At 47.3% G+C, this 21,753-nt stretch overlaps 1 protein-coding gene and 1 pseudogene across 2 annotated transcripts; both read left to right on the top strand.

Annotated features, from left to right (window-relative positions):
- Positions 1-2,834: 2,834 nt before the first annotated feature.
- On the top strand, positions 2,835-4,753 carry LOC306668925 (dnaJ homolog subfamily C member 25-like; the record flags this gene model as incomplete). The annotated part of the gene is made up of 3 exons (XM_079152643.1): positions 2,835-3,231; positions 3,467-4,194; positions 4,726-4,753. Exons 1-3 carry the CDS (start codon positions 2,899-2,901, stop codon positions 4,751-4,753), a joined length of 1,089 nt encoding a protein of 362 aa, XP_079008769.1. The 5' UTR covers positions 2,835-2,898.
- A 1,100-nt stretch (positions 4,754-5,853) lies between these two features.
- LOC306667886 (heterogeneous nuclear ribonucleoproteins C1/C2-like) lies at positions 5,854-7,685 on the top strand (annotated as a pseudogene). The gene is made up of 2 exons: positions 5,854-6,269; positions 7,155-7,685. The product of its transcript is annotated as a heterogeneous nuclear ribonucleoproteins C1/C2-like (transcript).
- The last annotated feature ends 14,068 nt before the right edge of the window (positions 7,686-21,753 follow it).

Genomic DNA, 21,753 nt, shown 5'->3' with positions numbered 1-21,753 from the left:
GATGAAGGGACAGTCAGAAGGAGACAGAAGCACGATGAAGGGACAGTCAGAAGGATACACAGAGTCTTGAAGAAGGCACAGTCAGAAGGACACAAAGAGGCATGATGAAGGGACACTAAGAAGGATACACAGAGTCTTGAAGAAGGCACAGTCAGAAGGACACAAAGAGGCATGATGAAGGGACACTAAGAAGGATACCCAGAGGCATGATGAAGGGACATAAGAAGGATACACAGAGGCACGATGAAGGGACAGTCAGAAGGATACACAGAGGCATGAAGAAGGGACAGTCAGAAGGACACACAGAGGCATGTTAAATGGACACTATGAAGGATACACAGAGTCATGAAGTAGGGACAGTGAGACGGATACACAGAGGCATAAGGAAGGTACAGTCAGAAGGATACAGAGGCAGAATTTAGGGACAGTCAGAAGGATACACAGAGGCAGGATGAAGGGACACTAAGAAGGACACAGAGAGGCACGATGAAGGGACAGTCAGAAGGATACAGAGGCATGATGAAGGGACAGTCAAAAAGATACACAGAGGCATGATGAAGGGACAGTCAGAAGGATACACAGAGGCATGAAGAAGGGACAGTCAGAAGGATACACAGAGGAATGATGAAGGGACAGTCAGAAGGACACACAGGTGTATGATGAAGGGAGAGTCAGAAGCATACATGGGCATGATGAAGGGACAGTCAGAAGGATACAGAGGCATGATGAAGGGACAATCAAAAAGATACACAGAGGCATGATGAAGGGATATTCATAAGAATACACAGAGGCATGAAGAAGGGACAGTCAGAAGGATACACAGAGGCATGAAGAAGGGACAGTCAGAAGGATACACAGAGGAATGATGAAGGGACAGTCAGAAGGACACACAGGTGTATGATGAAGGGAGAGTCAGAAGCATACATGGGCATGATGAAGGGACAGTCAGAAGGATACAGAGGCATGATGAAGGGACAGTCAAAAAGATACACAGAGGCATGATGAAGGGATATTCATAAGAATACACAGAGGCATGAAGAAGGGACAGTCAGAAGGATACACAGAGGCATGAAGAAGGGACAGTCAGAAGGATACACAGAGGAATGATGAAGAGACAGTCAGGAGGACACACAGAGGCATGATGAAGAGACAGTCAGAAGGGGACACAGAGGCATGATGAAGAGACAGTCAGAAGGACACACAGAGGCATGATGAAGAGACAGTCAGAAGGACACACAGAGGCATGATGAAGAGACAGTCAGAAGGACACACAGAGGCATGATGGAGAGACAGTCAGAAGGACACACAGAGGCATGATGGAGAGACAGTCAGAAGGACACACAGAGGCATGATGGAGAGACAGTCAGAAGGACACACAGAGGCATGATGGAGAGACAGTCAGAAGGACACACAGAGGCATGATGGAGAGACAGTCAGAAGGACACACAGAGGCATGATGGAGAGACAGTCAGAAGGACACACAGAGGCATGATGGAGAGACAGTCAGAAGGACACACAGAGGGATGATGAAGAGACAGTCAGAAGGACACACAGAGGCATGATAAAGGGACAGTCAAAAGGATACACAGAGGCCTGATGTTGGGACAGTCAAAAGGATACACAGAGGCCTGATGTTGGGGCAGTCAGAAGGATACACAGAGGCATGATGAAGAGACAGTGAGAAAGACACACAGAGGCATGATTAAGGGACACTCAGAAGGATACACAGAGGACTGATGGAGTGACAGTCAGAAGGACACACAGAGGCATGATGAAGAGACAGTGAGAAGGACACACAGAGGCATGATGAAGGGACAGTCAGAAGGATACACAGAGGCATGATGAAGGGACAGTCAGAAGGACACACAGAGGCATGATGAAGAGACAGTCAGAAGGATACACAGAGGCATGATGAAGGGCAGTCAGAAGTACACACAGAGGCATGATGAAGGGACAATCAGAAGGATACACAGAGGCATGATGAAGGGAGCGTCAGAAGGAGTAGAGGCAGTTGATACCTCGTGGTGTCCAAGAAATGAGTTCTGAGACCAGTCACTGAGGCCCATTTCCCTGTCATCCTGAGGGTTTAGTGGTGAAGGTTCCGTCTGGCCCCCTTTCTGGTTTCCTGTCTTTTCATTACTAGTCTCCACACGTGAAGAGTCGTTTATAGACTTGCAGCAGGATGTGTTGCTGTAGCACACCTGCCCCTTTCTTGGCTGTCAACGGATGCCATTCAGTTATGTAAAACTACTTTGGTCAAGGAGTTCAGAGAGGTTGTAAATTTGAATGAGAGAAGAGTCTTTCATTGGCCAAAATGATCAGAGTTTTTGACAGATTTTGGACCCAATGATGTGGCCCAACTCCCCACCAAGTTTGTAGAGTGTAGCCAAAGAAGTATTCATTGCCATCAGGGATTCACCCTGGGAGGTCTCTGGCCAGTTGTGTAAGGAGTTTTTAACAACCTTGTCCAGTGAGCAGATTCATTTAAAGATTGTATTGAGAATGGTCACAAATTTCCTGGAAAACTTTGTGAAGTTCCTGAGGCATTCAGTAGCCCAGGGATAATTATTAATCTTACACACAAACCCATGTCCTGCCGGGGCACAGAAGACCATTGTTCCTATAAAGAAATCCAGTAGGTTCCCCATGAGGAAGTAAACCCTGGCTTTAAGTCCTGTGTATTTCATCCAGGAATCATCTGGGAGGTAATAATCCAGTACTGCTGTCATTTTTCTGTATAAGCCTGGGTGACGTTTTGTATACACGGAGGTAGTTGTCTTGCTTAGGAGGGGTCTCATCAAGACACTCTAGAGGACACGTCGGGGCCGGGGCGGCAGAGCCGGGCGCGTCGCGGAGTGCGGGAACAGCTGGGGTGGCGGAGCCGCGAGCGAGGCCGGGATGGCAGCGCCGCAAGCTCGGCGCTGGGGAGCCGGCGCTGCGGGCCGGCGCCGGTTGGTGCTGCTGTCGCCCCTGCTGCTGGTGCCGTTGCTGGCGCGGCCCGCGGGGGCCCTGGTGGAGGGGCTCTACTGCGGCACGCGGGACTGCTACGCCGTGCTGGGCGTGAGCCGCTCGGCCAGCAAGGCGGAGATCGCGCGGGCCTACCGCCAGCTGGCCCGGCGCTACCACCCGGACCGCTACCGGCCGGAGCCCGGTGACGAGGGCCCGGGGCGGAAGCCGCGGAGCGCCGAGGAGGCTTTCCTGCTGGTGGCGACCGCCTACGAGACTCTCAAGTCCTCCTGCATATGCCCAAGAGGATTGGGAGTGGATGGACACCAGCAGAAGCACCATTTATTCCTGTAGAGATTAGAAACAAGGAGTTTATTACCCTGCTTATCAAGGATCAGGACAGAGAGGAGGAAGATACAAGTATAAAGTTTTTGGTTTTGGAAAGAAGTTGGAATCTACTGACTCTGGGACCTTAAGATCCACAAAATTGCTGAAAGAAAAAGTACTACCTTATTGAAAGGATGAAGAAACACGAAAAGATTATGACTATATGCTGGATCATCCAGAAGAATACTACAGCCATTACTACCATCACTACAGCAGGCGCTTAACCCCCAAAGTGGATGTTAGGGTAGTGATTTTGGTTAGTGTGTGTGCTATTTCAGTGTTTCAGTTTTTCAGCTGGTGGAATAGCTACAATAAGGCAATTAGCTACCTTGCCACAGTGCCCAAGTACCGTATCCAAGCAACAGAGATCGCAAAGCAGCAGGGACTGCTCAAGAAAGCCAAAGAAAAAGGCAGAAATAAAAAGTCCAAAGAGGAAATTCGTGATGAGGAGGAGAACATCATAAAGAACATTATAAAAAGTAAAATAGATATAAAGGGAGGTTACCAGAAACCCCAAATACGTGATCTTCTCCTGTTTCAAATTATCTTAGCTCCTTTTCACCTGTGCTCATATATCGCCTGGTATTGCCGGTGGATTTATAATTTTAACATCAAAGGCAAAGAATATGGCGAGGAAGAGAGACTGTATATCATACGTAAATCTATGAAGATGTCAAAGTCTCAGTTTGATAGTCTAGAAGATCATCAGAAAGAAACCTTTCTTAAACGGGAGCTCTGGATAAAGGAGAACTATGAGGTTTACAAACAAGAACAAGAGGAAGAATTAAAGAAAAAATTGGCAAACGACCCTAGATGGAAAAGATACAGGAGATGGATGAACAGTGGTCCACTGTTACATGGGTATCTGTTCAGTTATTTTATAAATTAAAATTTTTTCCCTTACTGTTGAGATTTAAGAGTTCTTCATATATTTTAGATACTAATCCTTTATCAGACAGGTGGTTTGTGAAGATTTTTCTCAAAGTCCCTGAGTTGTCTTCTTATATCCCAAAAGTGCCTTGCAGAGCAGAAGCTTCATTTTAATGAAGTCCAATTGAACAGTTTCTTTTTCTTTCTTTGATTGTGCTCTTGGTGTAGCTAAAAGTCATCTACAAACCCAGGATCACCTGTGTTTTCTCCTGTGTTATCTTCTAGTCGTTTCATAGTCTTGCAGTTTGCACTTGGGTCTCAGACCCATTTTGGGTTAATTCTGAGAAGGGCTTGCTTTTTGCGAGTGGGTTTCCAGGCTGTGCCCACATCACGTTGCTCCATTAGTTGCCTTGCTCCTGGTCAGGGGTGGGTTGATGGAATCTGTAGTGGTGTTTCTGAGTGCTCTACTATGTCCGCTTATCTGCTTCTCTGTTTCTTTTTCATGCTGTCTCCATACTGCAGCTTCAAAGGAAGTGTTGAAGTCAGGTAACGTCAGAGGTTCAACTTCATTCTTCTCTTTCAATGTTGGCTACTCTGAATCTTTTGCTTTTCTACTTACATTTTAGAATATGTTTGTCAATGCCTGCAAAATAACTTGCTGAGATTTTGATTTGGATTGTGTTGAGTCTGCAGATCACTTTGAGAAGACCTGACATCTTGACAAAATTTGTTTTCTTGTCCACGAACATGGAATATCTACCAATTACATAGATCTTCTTTGATTTCTTTCATCACATTTTCCTGTGCATTTAATTTTTTGGTGCTATTGCACATGGTATTGTGTTTTTAATTTCAAATTCTAATTATTTCTGGTGTTTAAGAAAGCTGTTGACTTTTGATTTTTGTGTATTGGTCTTATGTCATGTGATTTTTCTCACCTATTGGACTGAGAAATTTTTTTGGATGATTCTTTGAGATTTTCTACATAAACAATCCTGCCACCTGTAAACAAGGGCAAGTATATTTGTCTGTCCTACATCTGTATATCTTTGTTTCCAGCTTTCGTCTCATTGCATCATCAAGGACTCCTAGAGCAAAACTGAACAGGTGCGGGGACAAGGGATGTCCTCGCTTTGTTCCAGTCCTAGTGGAAAGCATCTAGTTTTTGACCATTACTATGAGATTGATTGTAGTTCCTTTTTGTAGATGTTCTTTAGCAAGACAAGGAAATTCCCTTTTATTTCCCAGTTTGCTCAGAGGTTTTTAAAACTAATTATGAATATGTGTTGAATTTTTCCAAAGACTTTTTATGTATCTATTTGGTATGACAATATGAGTTTTCTTTGTTAGCCTGTTGATGTGTTGGAAAATAGTGATTTTCAAATGTCAATTTGTATATCTAGAATAACACCCCCATGTTTGTGGTTAATATATTTTTTACATATTGTTGGATTTGATTTGCCACTTTGTTGAGGATTTTTGCTTCTATGTTCATGAAACTTGTTGTTCTGCAGTTTTATTTTACATGATGTCTGTGCCTGATTTTCGTTTAGGGTAATCCTGACCTCAGAATGAGTTAAGAAGCACTTGTGGTGAAAGATGAAGGCCGAGCAGCTGTGGTTGCCTGGCTGATCTCGAGCAGCAGTCGGCTTCTTCACATAGAATCTGGGAGTGGGTGATTCAGAATCGAATCTCTTCTCCCTCCCCTCTCCTGTAAGAGTTTTCTTATCTTCAGCTACATTCTTGCACTTTTGTGAGGAACCTGATCAATCACTATGGCTAGCAACGTTAACAACAAGACTGATCCAGGCTCTGGGTATTCCCGGGTATTCATTGGGAATCTCAACACTCTGGTGGTCCAGAAGTCTGATGTGGAGGCGAACTTCTCACAGTATGGCTCTGGCCATAAGGGCTTTGCCTTCGTCCAGTGTGTCAATGAGAGAAATGCCCGGCTGATGTAGCAGGAGAAGATGGCAGAATGATTGCCGGCCAGGTTTTGGATTAATCTGGCTGCAGAGCAAAAACTGAAGGGAGGAAAAGCAGGTGTGAAATGGTCTGCAGCAGCGGTGCAGGGGTCAGCACAGAGCACCCTTCTCCATGCCCTCTACTCACAGTCTGCAGCAGAGATGTAGGGGCAGTACAGAGCACCCTTCTCCATGCCCTCTACTCACAGTCTGCAGCAGCGGTGCAGGGGTCAGCACAGAGCACCCTTCTCCATGCCCTCTACTCACAGTCTGCAGCAGAGATGTAGGGGTCAGCACAGAGCACCCTTCTCCATCCCCTGTGCTCACAGTCTGCAGCAGAGATGTAGGGGTCAGCACAGAGCACCCTTCTCCATCCCCTGTGCTCACGGTCTGCAGCAGAGATGTAGGGGTCAGCACAGAGCACCCTTCTCCATCCCCTCTGCTCACAGTCTGCAGCAGAGATGTAGGGGTCAGCACAGAGCACCCTTCTCCATCCCCTCTGCTCACAGTCTGCAGCAGAGATGTAGGGGTCAGCACAGAGCACCCTTCTCCATCCCCTGTGCTCACGGTCTGCAGCAGAGATGTAGGGGTCAGCACAGAGCACCCTTCTCCATCCCCTCTGCTCACAGTCTGCAGCAGAGATGTAGGGGTCAGCACAGAGCACCCTTCTCCATCCCCTGTGCTCACGATCTGCGGCAGAGATGTAGGGGTCAGCACAGAGCACCCTTCTCCATCCCCTGTGCTCACGGTCTGCGGCAGAGATGTAGGGGTCAGCACAGAGCACCCTTCTCCATCCCCTGTGCTCACGGTCTGCAGCAGAGATGTAGGGGTCAGCACAGAGCACCCTTCTCCATCCCCTGTGCTCATGGTCTGCAGCAGAGATGTAGGGGTCAGCACAGAGCACCCTTCTCCATCCCCTCTGCTCACGGTCTGCGGCAGAGATGTAGGGGTCAGCACAGAGCACCCTTCTCCATCCCCTCTGCTCAGCTTCTCTCTTGCCTTAGACCTGGTTTTCAAAGTGATTACTGTGACAGGACGAACAGCTACCCACCACGTTCTCCTCCTCCTCCTCCTATTGCTAGGGCATATTGCCCTCTAAACGCCAGCGTGTGTCAGGAAACACCTCCCGAAGGGGCAAAAGTGGCTTCAATTCTAAGAGTGGACAGAGGGGATCTTCTTCTAAGTCTGGAAAGTTGAAAGGAGATGACCTTCAGGCCATGAAGAAGAAGCTGACCCAAACAAAACAAAAAGTGGATTCTATTCTGGAAAGCCTGGAAAAAATTGAAAAAGGAGCAGAGCAAGCAACTGTAGTGATGAAGGATGATTGATCGGAAGAGGAGCCCCGCAGCAGCTCCGTGAGGAAAGACGGAACTAAAGTGGAGATGGAGTCTGAGGGCTGCAGACGACTCTGCTGGGGAGGGGACCCCTGGACGATGACGATTATGAAGATGGGGTGACCAGCTGGAGTTGATCAAGGAGGATGAAAAAGAGGCAGAGGAAGGTGAGGATGAGTCTTAAGCACATAGTGGCTTCTAGAAATCTCATCCCATCATTTCTTTACCTAGGCGCTCTCCCCTAGTGTCTTCAGCACATGCTCACTCTTCTCCCTACTTTTGTCCTTCCCAGGTTCATTGATTCATATTGCCCTGTGTCTAGCCCCGTTTTCACTCCTTTGACACTCCCAGTAGTTTTACTAAGTCTTACCCTGTGATTTTTGCGAGGTACTCCCTCCACTTCTATTTTCTGGAGGAGGTTATGGAGAACCAGTGTGATTTCTCCTGAAAAGGTCTGGAAGAATTCGCCCATGAACCCCTCTGTGCCTGGTGCTTCTGGACTGGGAGTTTACTGATCACTGATTTGATCTATCTAGTAGGTGTGGCATGTTCGGATCGCCCATTTCTTTGTGGTTTTTTTGTGGGTTGTTTTTCAAGGACTTGGTTCATGTTTTGTGGGTGTCAGGGGAGTGGTCCATCATCTTCCTTTGTTTTCCTCTCAACACACCTTGGACCAGTAGTAATGACCCCTTGCATCTTTGATATCAGTGATTTGTGTCTTCTCTGTTTTATTCTTAGTCTTCTGAGAAGTTTATCAGTTTTATGGATCTTAGTGAAGAATTAACTTTCCATTTCATTGATTTTCTGCTTTTGATGTCTTCACTTTTTGCTGTTTTTATGCTTCTTTTCCCTTGCTACTTTGGATTTGTTCTTCTTTTCCTGGTTTACTAAGGAAGAAGATTAGATGACTGATTCTAGGTATTTTTTACTTTCTAATGTATGGGACCAGTGCTACTAATTTCCCTCTAAGCACCGCTTTCCTTGCATCCTGCAAATTTTGATATTTGTATTTTTGTGTTCTTTTAGTCAAAAATATGTTTAAAATTTATCTTAAGACTTTTTCTTTGATTCATGTTTTATTTAGAAATGTGTTATTCAATCTAGTATTTACAGGACTCCAATTATCTTTCTGTTGTATATTTTTTTTTTTTTTTTTTTTTTTTTTTTTTTGTGGTGCTGGGGATTTGAACCCAGGGTCTTGTGCTTATGAGGCAAGCACTCTACTGACCGAGCTATCCCCAGCCCTCTGTTGTATATTCTAGTTTAATTCTGAGAATATATATATTTTTTTCTTTTTTTATCTTTTATTTTAATTAAAAATCATAAATTTACATAGGGCAATGTTGTTTGATTCATTCTGTTTTTTTCCCTTCCCCCCCACCCCTCCCACCCCTCTTTTCCCTCTATACAGTCCTTCCTTCCTCCATTCTTACCACCCTCCTTATCCCTAACCCTAAACCTAACCCCAACCCTAACGCTAACCCCTCCTACCCCCCCCCTTATATGTCCTCATCCACTTATCAGTGAGATCATTTGTCCTTTAGTTTTTTGAGATTGGCTTATCTCACTTAGCATGATATCCTCCAATTTCATCCATTTGCCTGCAAATGCCATAATTTTATCATTCTTCATGGCGGAGTAATATTCCATTGTATATATATGCCACAGTTTCTTTATCCATTCGTCAACTGAAGGGCATCTAGGTTGGTTCCACAATCTGGCTATAGTGAATTGAGCAGCTATGAACATTGATGTGGCTATATCTCTGTAGTATGCTGATTTTAAGTCCTTTGGGTATAGGCCGAGGAGTGGGATAGCTGGGTCAAATGGTGGTTCCATTCCAAGCTTTCTGAGGAATCTCCACACTGCTTTCCAGAGTGGCTGCACTAATTTACAGTCCCACCAGCAATGTATGAGTGTACGTTTTTCCCCACATCCTCGCCAACACCTATTGTTGCTTATGTTCTTGATAATCGCCATTCTAATTAGGGTGAGATGGAATCTTAGTGTAGTTTTGATTTGCATTTCTCTTATTACTAGAGATGTTGAACATTTTTTCATATATCTGTTGATTGCTTGTAGATTTTCTTCTGTGAAGTGTCTGTTCATATCCTTAGCCCATTTGTTGATTGGGTTATTTGTATTCTTGGTGTAGAGTTTTTTGAGTTCTTTATATATTCTGGAAATTAGTGCTCTATCTGAAGTATGAGTGGCAAAGATATTCTCCCACTCTGTAGGCTCTCTCTTCACATTACTGATAGTTTCCTTTGCTGAGAGAAAGCTTTTTAGTTTGAATCTATCCCAGTTGTTGATTCTTGCTTTTATTTCTTGTGCTATGGGAGTCCTGTTAAGGAAGTCTGCTCCTAAGCCAACAAGTTGAAGGTTTGGACCCACTTTTTCTTCTATAAGATGCAGGGTTTCTGGTCTGATTCTGAGGTCCTTGATCCATTTTGAGTTGAGTTTTGTGCAGGGTGAGAGATAGGGGTTTAATTTCATTCTGTTGCATATGGTTTTCCAGTTTTCCCAGCACCATTTGTTGAAGAGGCTATCTTTTCTCCATTGCATATTTTTGGCACCTTTGTCTCGTATGAGAAAATTGTATTTATTTAGGTTTGTGTCCGTGTCCTCTATTCTGTACCATTGATCTACCTGTCTATTTTGGTACCAATACCATGCCGTTTTTGTTACTATTGCTTTGTAATAGAGTTGAACTTCTGGTATTGCGATACCCCCTGTTTCGCTCTTTCTACTGAGGATAGTTTTAGCTATTCTGGGTTTCTTATTCTTCCAGATGAATTTCATAATTGCTTGCTCTATTTCTGTAAAGTACGTCATTGGGATTTTAATTGGAATTGCATTGAATTTGTATAGCACTTTAGGTAGTATGGCCATTTTGACAATATTAATTCTGCCTATCCAAGAACATGGAAGATCTTTCCATCTTCTAAGGTTTTCTTTAATTTCTTTCTTTAGTGTTCTGTAGTTCTCATTGTAGAGGTCTTTCACCTCTTTTGTGAGATTGATTCCCAAGTATTTTATTTTTTTGATGCTATTGTGAATGGGGTAGTTTTCCTAATTTCTCTTTCTGAAGATTCATCACTTACGTATAAAAATGCATTGGATTTATGAGCATTGATCTTGTAACCTGCTACTTTACTGAATTCACTTATGAGTTCTAAGAGTTTTCTGGTGGAATTTCCAGGTTCCTCTAAATATATAATCATGTCATCAGTGAACAGGGATAGTTTGAGTTCTTCTTTTCCAATTCTTATCCCTTTAATTTCTTTGGTTTGTCTAATTGCTCTGGCTAGAGTCTCAAGAACAATGTTGAATAGAAGTGGTGAAAGAGGGCATCCCTGCCTTGTTCCAGTTTTTAGGGGGAATGCTTTCAGTTTTTCACCATTTAGAATGATATTGGCCATGGGCTTAGCGTAGATGGCCTTCACAATGTTAAGGAATGATCCCATTACCCAAATTTTTTCTAGTGTTTTGAGCATGAAGGGGTGCTGTATTTTATCAAATGCTTTTTCTGCATCTATTGAAATAATCATGTGATTCTTGACTTTAAGTCTATTGATATGGTGAATTACATTTATTGATTTCCTGATGTTGAACCAACCTTGCATCCCTGAGATGAAACCCACTTGATCATGGTGCACTATCTTTTTAATATGTTTTTGTATGCGATTTGCTAAAATTTTGTTGAGAATTTTTGCGTCGATGTTCATTAAGGATATTGGTCTGAAATTTTCTTTCCTTGATGAGTCTCTGTCTGGTTTAGGTATCAGGGTGATATTGGATTCATAGAATGAGTTTGGGAGGGTTCCCTCCTCTTCTATTTCATGGAATACTTTGAGGAGTATTGGAATGAGCTCTTCTTTAAAGGTTTTGTAGAACTCGGCTGAGAATCCATCTGGTCCCGGACTTTTCTTTTTTGGTAGGCTTTTGATGACCTCTTCTATTTCATTGCTTGAAATTGATTTATTTAAGTTGTGTATGTCCTCCTCGTTCAGTTTAGGTAATTCATATGTCTCTAGAAACTTGTTGATGTCTTCAAGGTTTTCTGTTTTGTTGGAGTACAGATTTTCAAAATAGCTTCTAATTATGTTTTGTATTTCACTCGTGTCTGTTGTGATATTTCCTTGTTCATTCCAAATTTTAGTAATCTGAGTTTTCTCCCTCTTTCTCTTTGTTAGTGTGGCTAAGGATTTATCAATTTTGTTTATTTTTTCAAAGAACCAACTATTTATTTTGTTATTTTTTCCGATTGTTTCTTTTGTTTCAATTTCGTTGATTTCGGCTCTGATTTTAACTATTTCCTGTCTTCTACTACTTTTGGTGTTGGTCTGCTCTTCTTTTTCTAGGGCTTTGAGCTGTAATGTTAAGTCGTTTATTTGTTGATTTCTACTTGTTTTGCGCCCCATGAAATAAATCTTCCTCTAAGTACTGCTTTCATAGTGTCCCAGAGGTTTTGATATGATGTGTCTTTGTTCTCATTTACTTCTAAGAATTTTTTAATTTCCCTCCTGATGTCTTCTGTTATCCATTCATTGTATAATAGTGTATTATTTAATCTCCAAGTATTGGAGAAGTTTCTGTTTTTTATTCTGCCATTTATTTCTAATTTCAGTCCATTATGATCTGATAGAGTACAAGGTAGTATCTCTATCTTCTTGCATTTGCTAACATTAGCTTTGTGGCATAAACCATGGTCTATTTTAGAGAAGGATCTATGTGCTGCTGAGAAGAAAGTGTATTCGTTTTTTGTTGGATGGTATATTCTATATAAGTCAGTTAAGGCTAAATTGTTGATTGTGTTATTGAGATCTATGGTTTCTTTATTCAATTTTTTTTTTTTGGACGATCTATCCAGCAGTGAGAGAGGTGTGTTAAAATCACCTAGTATTATTGTGTTGTGGTCTATTTGATTTCTGGAATTGACAAGGATTTGTTTGATGTACATGGATGAGCCAATGTTCGGGGCATAGATATTTATGATTGTTATGTCTTGCTGATTTATGCTTCCCTTAAGAAGTATGTAATGTCCTTCTTTATCCCTTCTGACTAGTTTTGGCTTGAAGTCCACATTATCTGAAATGAGGATGGATACCCCAGCTTTTTTGCTGTGTCCGTGTGCATGGTATGTTTTTTCCCATCCTTTCACCTTTAGTCTATGGGTATCTTTTTCTATGAGATGAGTCTCTTGCAGGCAGCATATTGTTGGATCTTTCTTTTTAATCCAATCTGCCAGTCTATGTCTTTTGATTGATGAGTTCAGGCCATTAACATTCACGGTTATTATTGTGATATGATTTGTATTCCTAGTCATTGGACTCATTTTTGTTTTTTGACATGATTTGGTTTCTCCTTTATTTGGCTATTCCTTTAGGCGAGTTCCTCCCGTTGCTGATTTACATCGTTGTTTTTCATCTCTTCCTCATGGAATATTTTGCTGAGAATGTTCTGTAATGCTGGCTTTCTTTTTGTAAATTCCTTTAGCTTTTGTTTATCATGGAAGGATCTTATCTCATCGTCAAATCTGCAAGTAAGTTTTGCTGGGTATAAAATGGTTGGCATCCATTTTCTTTCAGGGCTTGGTAAATGTTGTTCCAGGCCCTTCTAGCTTTTAGGGTCTGGATTGAAAAATCTGCTGATATTCTTATTGGTTTCCCCCTGAATGTAATCTGATTCTTTTCTCTCGTGGCCTTTAAAATTCTGTCTTTATTTTGTATGTTAGGTATTTTCATTATAATGTGCCTTGGTGTCAGTCTGTTGTAATTTTGTATATTTCGAGTCCTATAAGCCTCTTGTACTTGGATTTCCATTTCATTCTTCAGATTTGGAAAATTTTCTGATATTATTTCATTGAATAGATTGTTCATTCCTTTGGCTTGTTTCTCTAGGCCTTCCTCAATCCCAATAATTCTTAAATTTGGCCTCTTCATGATATCCCATAATTCTTGTAGATTCTGTTCATGATTTCTTACCATCTTTTCTGTTTGGTCAACCTTGTTGATTAAATATTTTGTCTTCAATATCTGAGGTTCTGTCTTCCAGGTGATCTATCCTATTGGTTATGCTTTCTATGGAGTTTTTAATTTGGTTTATTGTTTCCTTCATTTCAAGGATTTCTGTTTGGTTTTTTTTCAGTATCTCTAACTCTTTATTGAAATGCTCTTTTGCTTCTCTTATTTGCTCTTTTAACTGTTGATTGGTGCGTTCATTTAATGCCTGCATTTGTTCTTTCATCTCCTCGTTTGCTTCCCTGATTGTTTTAATTATGTACATTCTGAACTCCCTTTCTGACATTTCTTCTGCTGTGCTGTCATTGGGTTTTATTGATATAGTATCTAGGTTTGTTTTGGACATTTTCTTCCCTTGTTTTCTCATATTGGTCAGATATCAGTGGGACTCTGTGATATTGTAGATTTCCTCTATTGGTTTATAGTGTCCCTGTAGATTTCCAGTGTATCACCTACCAGCCTTCAGTAGCCTGAAGTCTTGGATTAACTTGATAATGTAGTGCTTCCAAAGAACGCTGCCCCTAGCCCACTACCGGTTCCAGGGAGAGAGACCTGGAGAGGTCTCTTGCTGCCCAGCCCTGGTCCCAGAGGCTGCTTGCAGGTCGGAGGTCTCCACTGGCTTGGGGACTTGTGGCTGGCTCTGTGTAGACAGGCTCTCACTGGGCGGTCTGCCCCGAGAAGCTAGCCTAGAGAGGCGCTTCCTGCCGGAGGGGGCTGGGCTGCTTGGGGAAGTCCCTGGTGCCCAGTGCTGGTCTCTGAAGCAACCTGCAGGCGGGCCGGAGCTGGCAGCAGGGCGGGGCGGAGCTGGCCGCGCTGCTTCTGTACAGAAACACTCTCACTGGGGGGCCTGCTCTGCCAGGCTCGAGAATCTGTCCCTGTGGGAGGAGCCCACCGCCAGAGTGCACAGAGCTGCCTGGGGGAGACTCTATCTGCCCTGTCCTACTCTAATAAGCTGCTCGAATCTGGGCCTGCCACCCAGCTGAACTTCACTGGGTGGGGGACACTCACCCTGTGGTTCTATCTTAGTCCAAGTCTCTCAATGCCTCCCCTTCTTGAATCCTGGGTTCTGGAGCGACTGGAGATGCAGTCCCCCTCTAGTCCGCCATCTTGGATCGCCCTGAGAATATATATTGTAGGACTGTTTTCTTCCAAACTGGTTGATGTGTGTTTTATGGCCCTGATGCGATCTGTCTTTCCCATGTGAGTGAGACGCGCGTGCTCTGCTGCCATCGAATGACTCTCCTGCAGGTGCTGACCAGATCCATCTGAGTGCGGTGCCGCCCTTCTTCCTGAGGATCTTCCCGTTTCCAGTGAGGGTGGTGGGCATCCCTTGCGACTCCTGCAGCTCCCTGGGCTTCTGTCTGCCATTTTGTGCTGTTGTTAGGTGCACACACCTAGCGACTGTGCGTCTGCCTTGTCACTGCACTTGCCCCTCTCCCCACCTGCCTGGTGCTGTCCCCTGCATGCCGTCTGGGCTGAGTGGCGTACCCACGTGGCCCTCCTTTCCCTTGTGTTAGCATGGCATACCTTTCTCAATGGCTTTGCCCTTGGTACAGATGAGTCTCCATGTTCAAGACTGGTTTGGACACCACTGTAGCCAGGGTCGTTTCTTATTCACTGGCAGCATTTAGACGCCTCCTGTCTCCATGGTGACCACGTGGTTGGAGTGGTATCTTCCTGAGAGTGTTCCACCATGCCCTCTTCTTGGCTTCTTGGCTTTCACCCAGCGCCTGCCCTGCACACCCGCCCTCTCTGCTGTCACGGGACACTGTGTACGGTTCTGCTTTTCTTCTCTCTTAGCATATCTGTTGCCCTTTTTGTCTCGTCACACGTTAGTGAAATGACTGTGCTTGAGTTTGCTGCATGTGATGGCGACCCATCTGGGTCCCTTGTGAGGAGCACCCTGCGAGGAGCACTACCCTGCTCCACCTACAGTGCCCAGTGGGGGCGCTCCAGCCCTCCGCCCACAAGCGCCCCTTCCACTTGCTGACGTGGGCTGTAAGCATCGAATTCCGCTGCTCTTATTATTCTGGGCAAACTTTCCTGCTTATCCCCATTATGAATTGGGAATGAGGAGGAAAGTATCTCACTTATGTTTATTTCTTTCCTGACACCTCCTTTCTTTTTTAGGCCTGAGTTTCTGACCCATATCATTTTCCTCCTCTCTGAATAACTTTTTCAAACACTTCTTACAAGGCAAGGCTACTGGCAACAAATTCTCTCTATTTTGGTGTCTGGGGAAGTCCTTATTTCATTTTCATTTTTGAAGATTAATTTTTCTGGATTCTCTCAACACTTGGAATACTTCATTCCATTCTTCTTGCTAGCCTGGCTCTTGGAGATAAATCCTATGTGATTTTCAACTTCCTCTTTGGTAAGATTCTTTTCCTCTGGACTCTTTCAAGATTCTCTCCATGCCCCCTGTTTTCTGCGGTGCAGGTTTTCGTGTTCTTTCCATCTGGTGTTCTCTGTGCTTCCTGGGTCAGGGTGCCTGCTGCTACTTTTGACAGAACATCTGCATGGCTGCTTCAGTTGATTCTTCTCTTCCTCTTTCTTCCTTTGGTCTTCCCATTTGGAGTGCCTTGTGCCTTCCGGAACTCACCTACAGCTCTCAGAGGTTCTGTTGTGATTTCTTTCTTTTCCCTCTTTGGGTGCTGGTTGTGAGTCCCCTTCCCATCTCTTGGGATCGCTGCCTTTCCCTTGTCACCTCACGTCTGCACACGAGCCTGCTGAAGACCTTGCTGGCCTCTGTCCACAAGGCTCATTTCCTCTGGGTTTCCCTTGCAGCTGCCGCCTGTCTGCTGGCTGCCTGCTTCAGCCACTGGCGCCCTGGTAAGTTACTCACCACGTGTCCTGGGCTCCTGGTCTGATGATTCTAACATCCCTTTACGTCTGGCTCTTCAGACATCATCCGTCTGGGACATGCAGTTCTTCCAGCTGTATTTCCCTGCTATGCAGAAGCCCTGTGGGCGCTGGTGTGGTGGGGCCTGTGGGATGGGGGCTTCTGCAGCTCTGGGCTGTGGCTCAAGAGCTGCTCAGTTCCCCCTGCTCTCGGGCAGGTCAGGAAGCCTGGAGGGGCTGGAGTTGGGCCTCCCCAGGTCTCTCAGGCGCTGATGAATCCCAGCAGGTTAGATGCTGGTTAATCATTTCTGCTTCTGTTCATTTCAAAAAGCTGACTTTCCTCTCCCTGTTCTGGAAATACCAGGGGGTTTTTCTGTGAAATTCACTGTGAGGACCTGTTGGAGCCGCAGGGTGTAAAACTCACAAAGCCTGTCCCCAGGTCTGGCCCCAGGTGCTGCCTTCTGCCGGCTCAGGGCTGGGATCTCCCCTCTTGCTCAGTTCTCTGGCGAGCCAGGAGCAGGTGCTGGTTTTCAGGTTGCTCGCCTCATTTCCTGTGAAGATGGGGCTATGGCTCCATGTTCCTTCTGTGCCAGCCTGAGAGCTGGAAAAGCATCGAAAGCTTTCTTTCAGAACAAAATGCAAGCTAGAGTGGGGTGGAACGTAGAATGATATCTTTGCAAATCTGCTGGATGACTTTCCAAAGTATTTTCCAGAGTATAGATCAGGTATGTTCCAACACATTTGGGGAAAGCAGATCAACTGATAGGTTGATCAGGTGATTAACTCATAGATCAGTGGTGGAGATTTTCTGTGCTTTTGAAGACCCCAGAGCTTTGGTAGGTACAGCTTTACTATCCCACATGGCAGCTGGTTCCAGAGCTGACAGAGGGACACCAGAGCTTCTGCCTCTGCTCCAGTGGCAGCCCTGCAGACTGACGTTCCAGAGAAAGAAGGGCAGACAGGCCTTCTGCCTAGGCCTCCACAACCGCTCTGCTGTGCTGGCTCCTTCTCTCATCTTGCTGTGATTCTCATCAAAACAACATTCTTGCAGGTGAGCCACGGGAGAGGTGCCCCCTCGCTCCTCAGCCAGAGTGAGCCAGCCCCGCTCCCTGGGGTTCCAGGTCACTGCCTGACGGAGCCCTGGGTCCAAAACAAGGCCGAAACAGGCGCTGTCCCTCCCAGGACTGTGTGGCATCCTGAGAAAGGGCCCAGTGGCCAGTGCTGGGACACAGTGTGCTGTGGGGACTGATTTGTGAGGCCTTCCCACCCTGCCAGAAGTGACAAAACAACAACAACAACAAAATGTGACTGACACACCTTGGAACAGGCCTACGTCAGCTTAACAAGGAGAGACCTGAGTAGGGAGGCTGCACAATGCCTCTGCCTGGTGACAAAGGACACTCCACAGTATCAGGGCTTGGGACTCACTGGAGGACAATGCTCTTGGTGGCAGCACGTCTCTGGGGGCAGAAGGGGTGGGAGATGGAGTTGATGCAGACTCTGGCAGGAGGGGTGGGAGATGGAGTCTGATGCAGGACTCTATCAGGAGGGGTGGGAGATGGAGTCTGATGCAGGACTCTGTCAGGAGGGTGGGAGATGGAGTCTGATGCAGGACTCTGTCGGGAGGGTGGGAGATGGAGTCTGATGCAGGACTCTGTCGGGAGGGTGGGAGATGGAGTCTGATGCAGGACTCTGTCGGGAGGGTGGGAGATGGAGTCTGATGCAGGACTCTGTCGGGAGGGGTGGGAGATGGAGTTTGATGCAGGACTCTGTCAGGAGGGGTGGGAGATGGAGTCTGATGCAGGACTCTGTCAGGAGGGGTGGGAGATGGAGTCTGATGCAGGACTCTGTCAGGAGGGTGGGAGATGGAGTCTGATGCAGGACTCTGTCAGGAGGGGTGGGAGATGGAGTCTGATGCAGGACTCTGTCAGGAGGGTGGGAGATGGAGTCTGATGCAGGACTCTGTCAGGAGGGTGGGAGATGGAGTCTGATGCAGGACTCTGGCAGAAGGGGTGGGAGATGGAGTCTGATGCAGGACTCTATCAGGAGGGGTGGGAGATGGAGTCTGATGCAGGACTCTGGCAGAAGGGGTGGGAGATGGAGTCTGATGCAGGACTCTGTCAGGAGGGGTGGGAGATGGAGTCTGATGCAGGACTCTGTCAGGAGGGTGGGAGATGGAGTCTGATGCAGGACTCTGGCAGAAGGGGTGGGAGATGGAGTCTGATGCAGGACTCTGTCAGGAGGGGTGGGAGATGGAGTCTGATGCAGGACTCTGTCAGGAGGGTGGGAGATGGAGTCTGATGCAGGACTCTGTCAGGAGGGTGGGAGATGGAGTCTGATGCAGGACTCTGGCAGAAGGGGTGGGAGATGGAGTCTGATGCAGGACTCTGGCAGAAGGGGTGGGAGATGGAGTCTGATGCAGGACTCTGGCAGAAGGGGTGGGAGATGGAGTCTGATGCAGGACTCTGTCAGGAGGGTGGGAGATGGAGTCTGATGCAGGACTCTGTCAGGAGGGGTGGGAGATGGAGTCTGATGCAGGACTCTGTCAGGAGGGGTGGGAGATGGAGTCTGATGCAGGACTCTGTCAGGAGGGGTGGGAGATGGAATCTGATGAAGGACTCTGGCAGAAGGGGTGGGAGATGGAGTCTGATGCAGGACTCTGTCAGGAGGGGTGGGAGATGGAGTCTGATGCAGGACTCTGGCAGAAGGGGTGGGAGATGGAGTCTGATGCAGGACTCTGTCAGGAGGGTGGGAGATGGAGTCTGATGCAGGACTCTGTCGGGAGGGTGGGAGATGGAGTCTGATGCAGGACTCTGGCAGAAGGGGTGGGAGATGGAGTCTGATGCAGGACTCTGTCAGGAGGGGTGGGAGATGGAGTCTGATGCAGGACTCTGTCAGGAGGGGTGGGAGATGGAGTCTGATGCAGGACTCTGGCAGGAGGGGTGGGAGATGGAGTCTGATGCAGGACTCTGTCAGGAGGGTGGGAGATGGAGTCTGATGCAGGACTCTGTCGGGAGGGTGGGAGATGGAGTCTGATGCAGGACTCTGTCAGGAGGGGTGGGAGATGGAGTCTGATGCAGGACTCTGGCAGGAGGGGTGGGAGATGGAGTCTGATGCAGGACTCTGTCAGGAGGGGTGGGAGATGGAGTCTGATGCAGGACTCTGTCAGGAGGGGTGGGAGATGGAGTCTGATGCAGGACTCTGTCAGGAGGGTGGGAGATGGAGTCTGATGCAGGACTCTGTCAGGAGGGTGGGAGATGGAGTCTGATGCAGGACTCTGTCAGGAGGGGGGGGAGATGGAGTTTGATGCAGGACTCTGGCAGAAGGGGTGGGAGATGGAGTCTGATGCAGGACTCTGTCAGGAGGGGTGGGAGATGGAGTCTGATGCAGGACTCTGGCAGAAGGGGTGGGAGATGGAGTCTGATGCAGGACTCTGTCAGGAGGGTGGGAGATGGAGTCTGATGCAGGACTCTGTCAGGAGGGTGGGAGATGGAGTCTGATGCAGGACTCTGTCAGGAGGGGTGGGAGATGGAGTCTGATGCAGGACTCTGTCAGGAGGGGTGGGAGATGGAGTCTGATGCAGGACTCTGGCAGAAGGGGTGGGAGATGGAGTCTGATGCAGGACTCTGTCAGGAGGGTGGGAGATGGAGTCTGATGCAGGACTCTGTCAGGAGGGGTGGGAGATGGAGTCTGATGCAGGACTCTGTCAGGAGGGGGGGAGATGGAGTCTGATGCAGGACTCTGTCAGGAGGGGTGGGAGATGGAGTCTGATGCAGGACTCTGGCAGAAGGGGTGGGAGATGGAGTCTGATGCAGGACTCTGTCAGGAGGGTGGGAGATGGAGTCTGATGCAGGACTCTGTCAGGAGGGGTGGGAGATGGAGTCTGATGCAGGACTCTGTCAGGAGGGTGGGAGATGGAGTCTGATGCAGGACTCTGTCAGGAGGGTGGGAGATGGAGTCTGATGTAGGACTCTGTCAGGAGGGGTGGGAGATGGAGTCTGATGCAGGACTCTGGCAGAAGGGGTGGGAGATGGAGTCTGATGCAGGACTCTGTCAGGAGGGGTGGGAGATGGAGTCTGATGCAGGACTCTGTCAGGAGGGGTGGGAGATGGAGTCTGATGCAGGACTCTGGCAGAAGGGGTGGGAGATGGAGTCTGATGCAGGACTCTGTCAGGAGGGTGGGAGATGGAGTCTGATGCAGGACTCTGTCAGGAGGGTGGGAGATGGAGTCTGATGCAGGACTCTGTCAGGAGGGTGGGAGATGGAGTCTGATGCAGGACTCTGTCAGGAGGGTGGGAGATGGAGTCTGATGCAGGACTCTGTCAGGAGGGTGGGAGATGGAGTCTGATGCAGGACTCTGTCAGGAGGGGTGGGAGATGGAGTCTGATGCAGGACTCTGTCAGGAGGGTGGGAGATGGAGTCTGATGCAGGACTCTGTCAGGAGGGGTGGGAGATGGAGTCTGATGCAGGACTCTGTCAGGAGGGTGGGAGATGGAGTCTGATGCAGGACTCTGGCAGAAGGGGTGGGAGATGGAGTCTGATGCAGGACTCTATCAGGAGGGGTGGGAGATGGAGTCTGATGCAGGACTCTGGCAGAAGGGGTGGGAGATGGAGTCTGATGCAGGACTCTGTCAGGAGGGGTGGGAGATGGAGTCTGATGCAGGACTCTGTCAGGAGGGTGGGAGATGGAGTCTGATGCAGGACTCTGGCAGAAGGGGTGGGAGATGGAGTCTGATGCAGGACTCTGTCAGGAGGGGTGGGAGATGGAGTCTGATGCAGGACTCTGTCAGGAGGGTGGGAGATGGAGTCTGATGCAGGACTCTGTCAGGAGGGTGGGAGATGGAGTCTGATGCAGGACTCTGGCAGAAGGGGTGGGAGATGGAGTCTGATGCAGGACTCTGTCAGGAGGGGTGGGAGATGGAGTCTGATGCAGGACTCTGGCAGAAGGGGTGGGAGATGGAGTCTGATGCAGGACTCTGTCAGGAGGGTGGGAGATGGAGTCTGATGCAGGACTCTGTCAGGAGGGGTGGGAGATGGAGTCTGATGCAGGACTCTGTCAGGAGGGGTGGGAGATGGAGTCTGATGCAGGACTCTGTCAGGAGGGGTGGGAGATGGAATCTGATGAAGGACTCTGGCAGAAGGGGTGGGAGATGGAGTCTGATGCAGGACTCTGTCAGGAGGGGTGGGAGATGGAGTCTGATGCAGGACTCTGGCAGAAGGGGTGGGAGATGGAGTCTGATGCAGGACTCTGTCAGGAGGGTGGGAGATGGAGTCTGATGCAGGACTCTGTCGGGAGGGTGGGAGATGGAGTCTGATGCAGGACTCTGGCAGAAGGGGTGGGAGATGGAGTCTGATGCAGGACTCTGTCAGGAGGGGTGGGAGATGGAG

This window comes from Sciurus vulgaris (assembly GCF_902686455.1).
Source record: "Sciurus vulgaris genome assembly, chromosome: 8".
NCBI classification, from domain to species: domain Eukaryota; kingdom Metazoa; phylum Chordata; class Mammalia; order Rodentia; family Sciuridae; genus Sciurus; species Sciurus vulgaris.
This window is presented reverse-complemented; position numbering and strand designations above follow the sequence as displayed.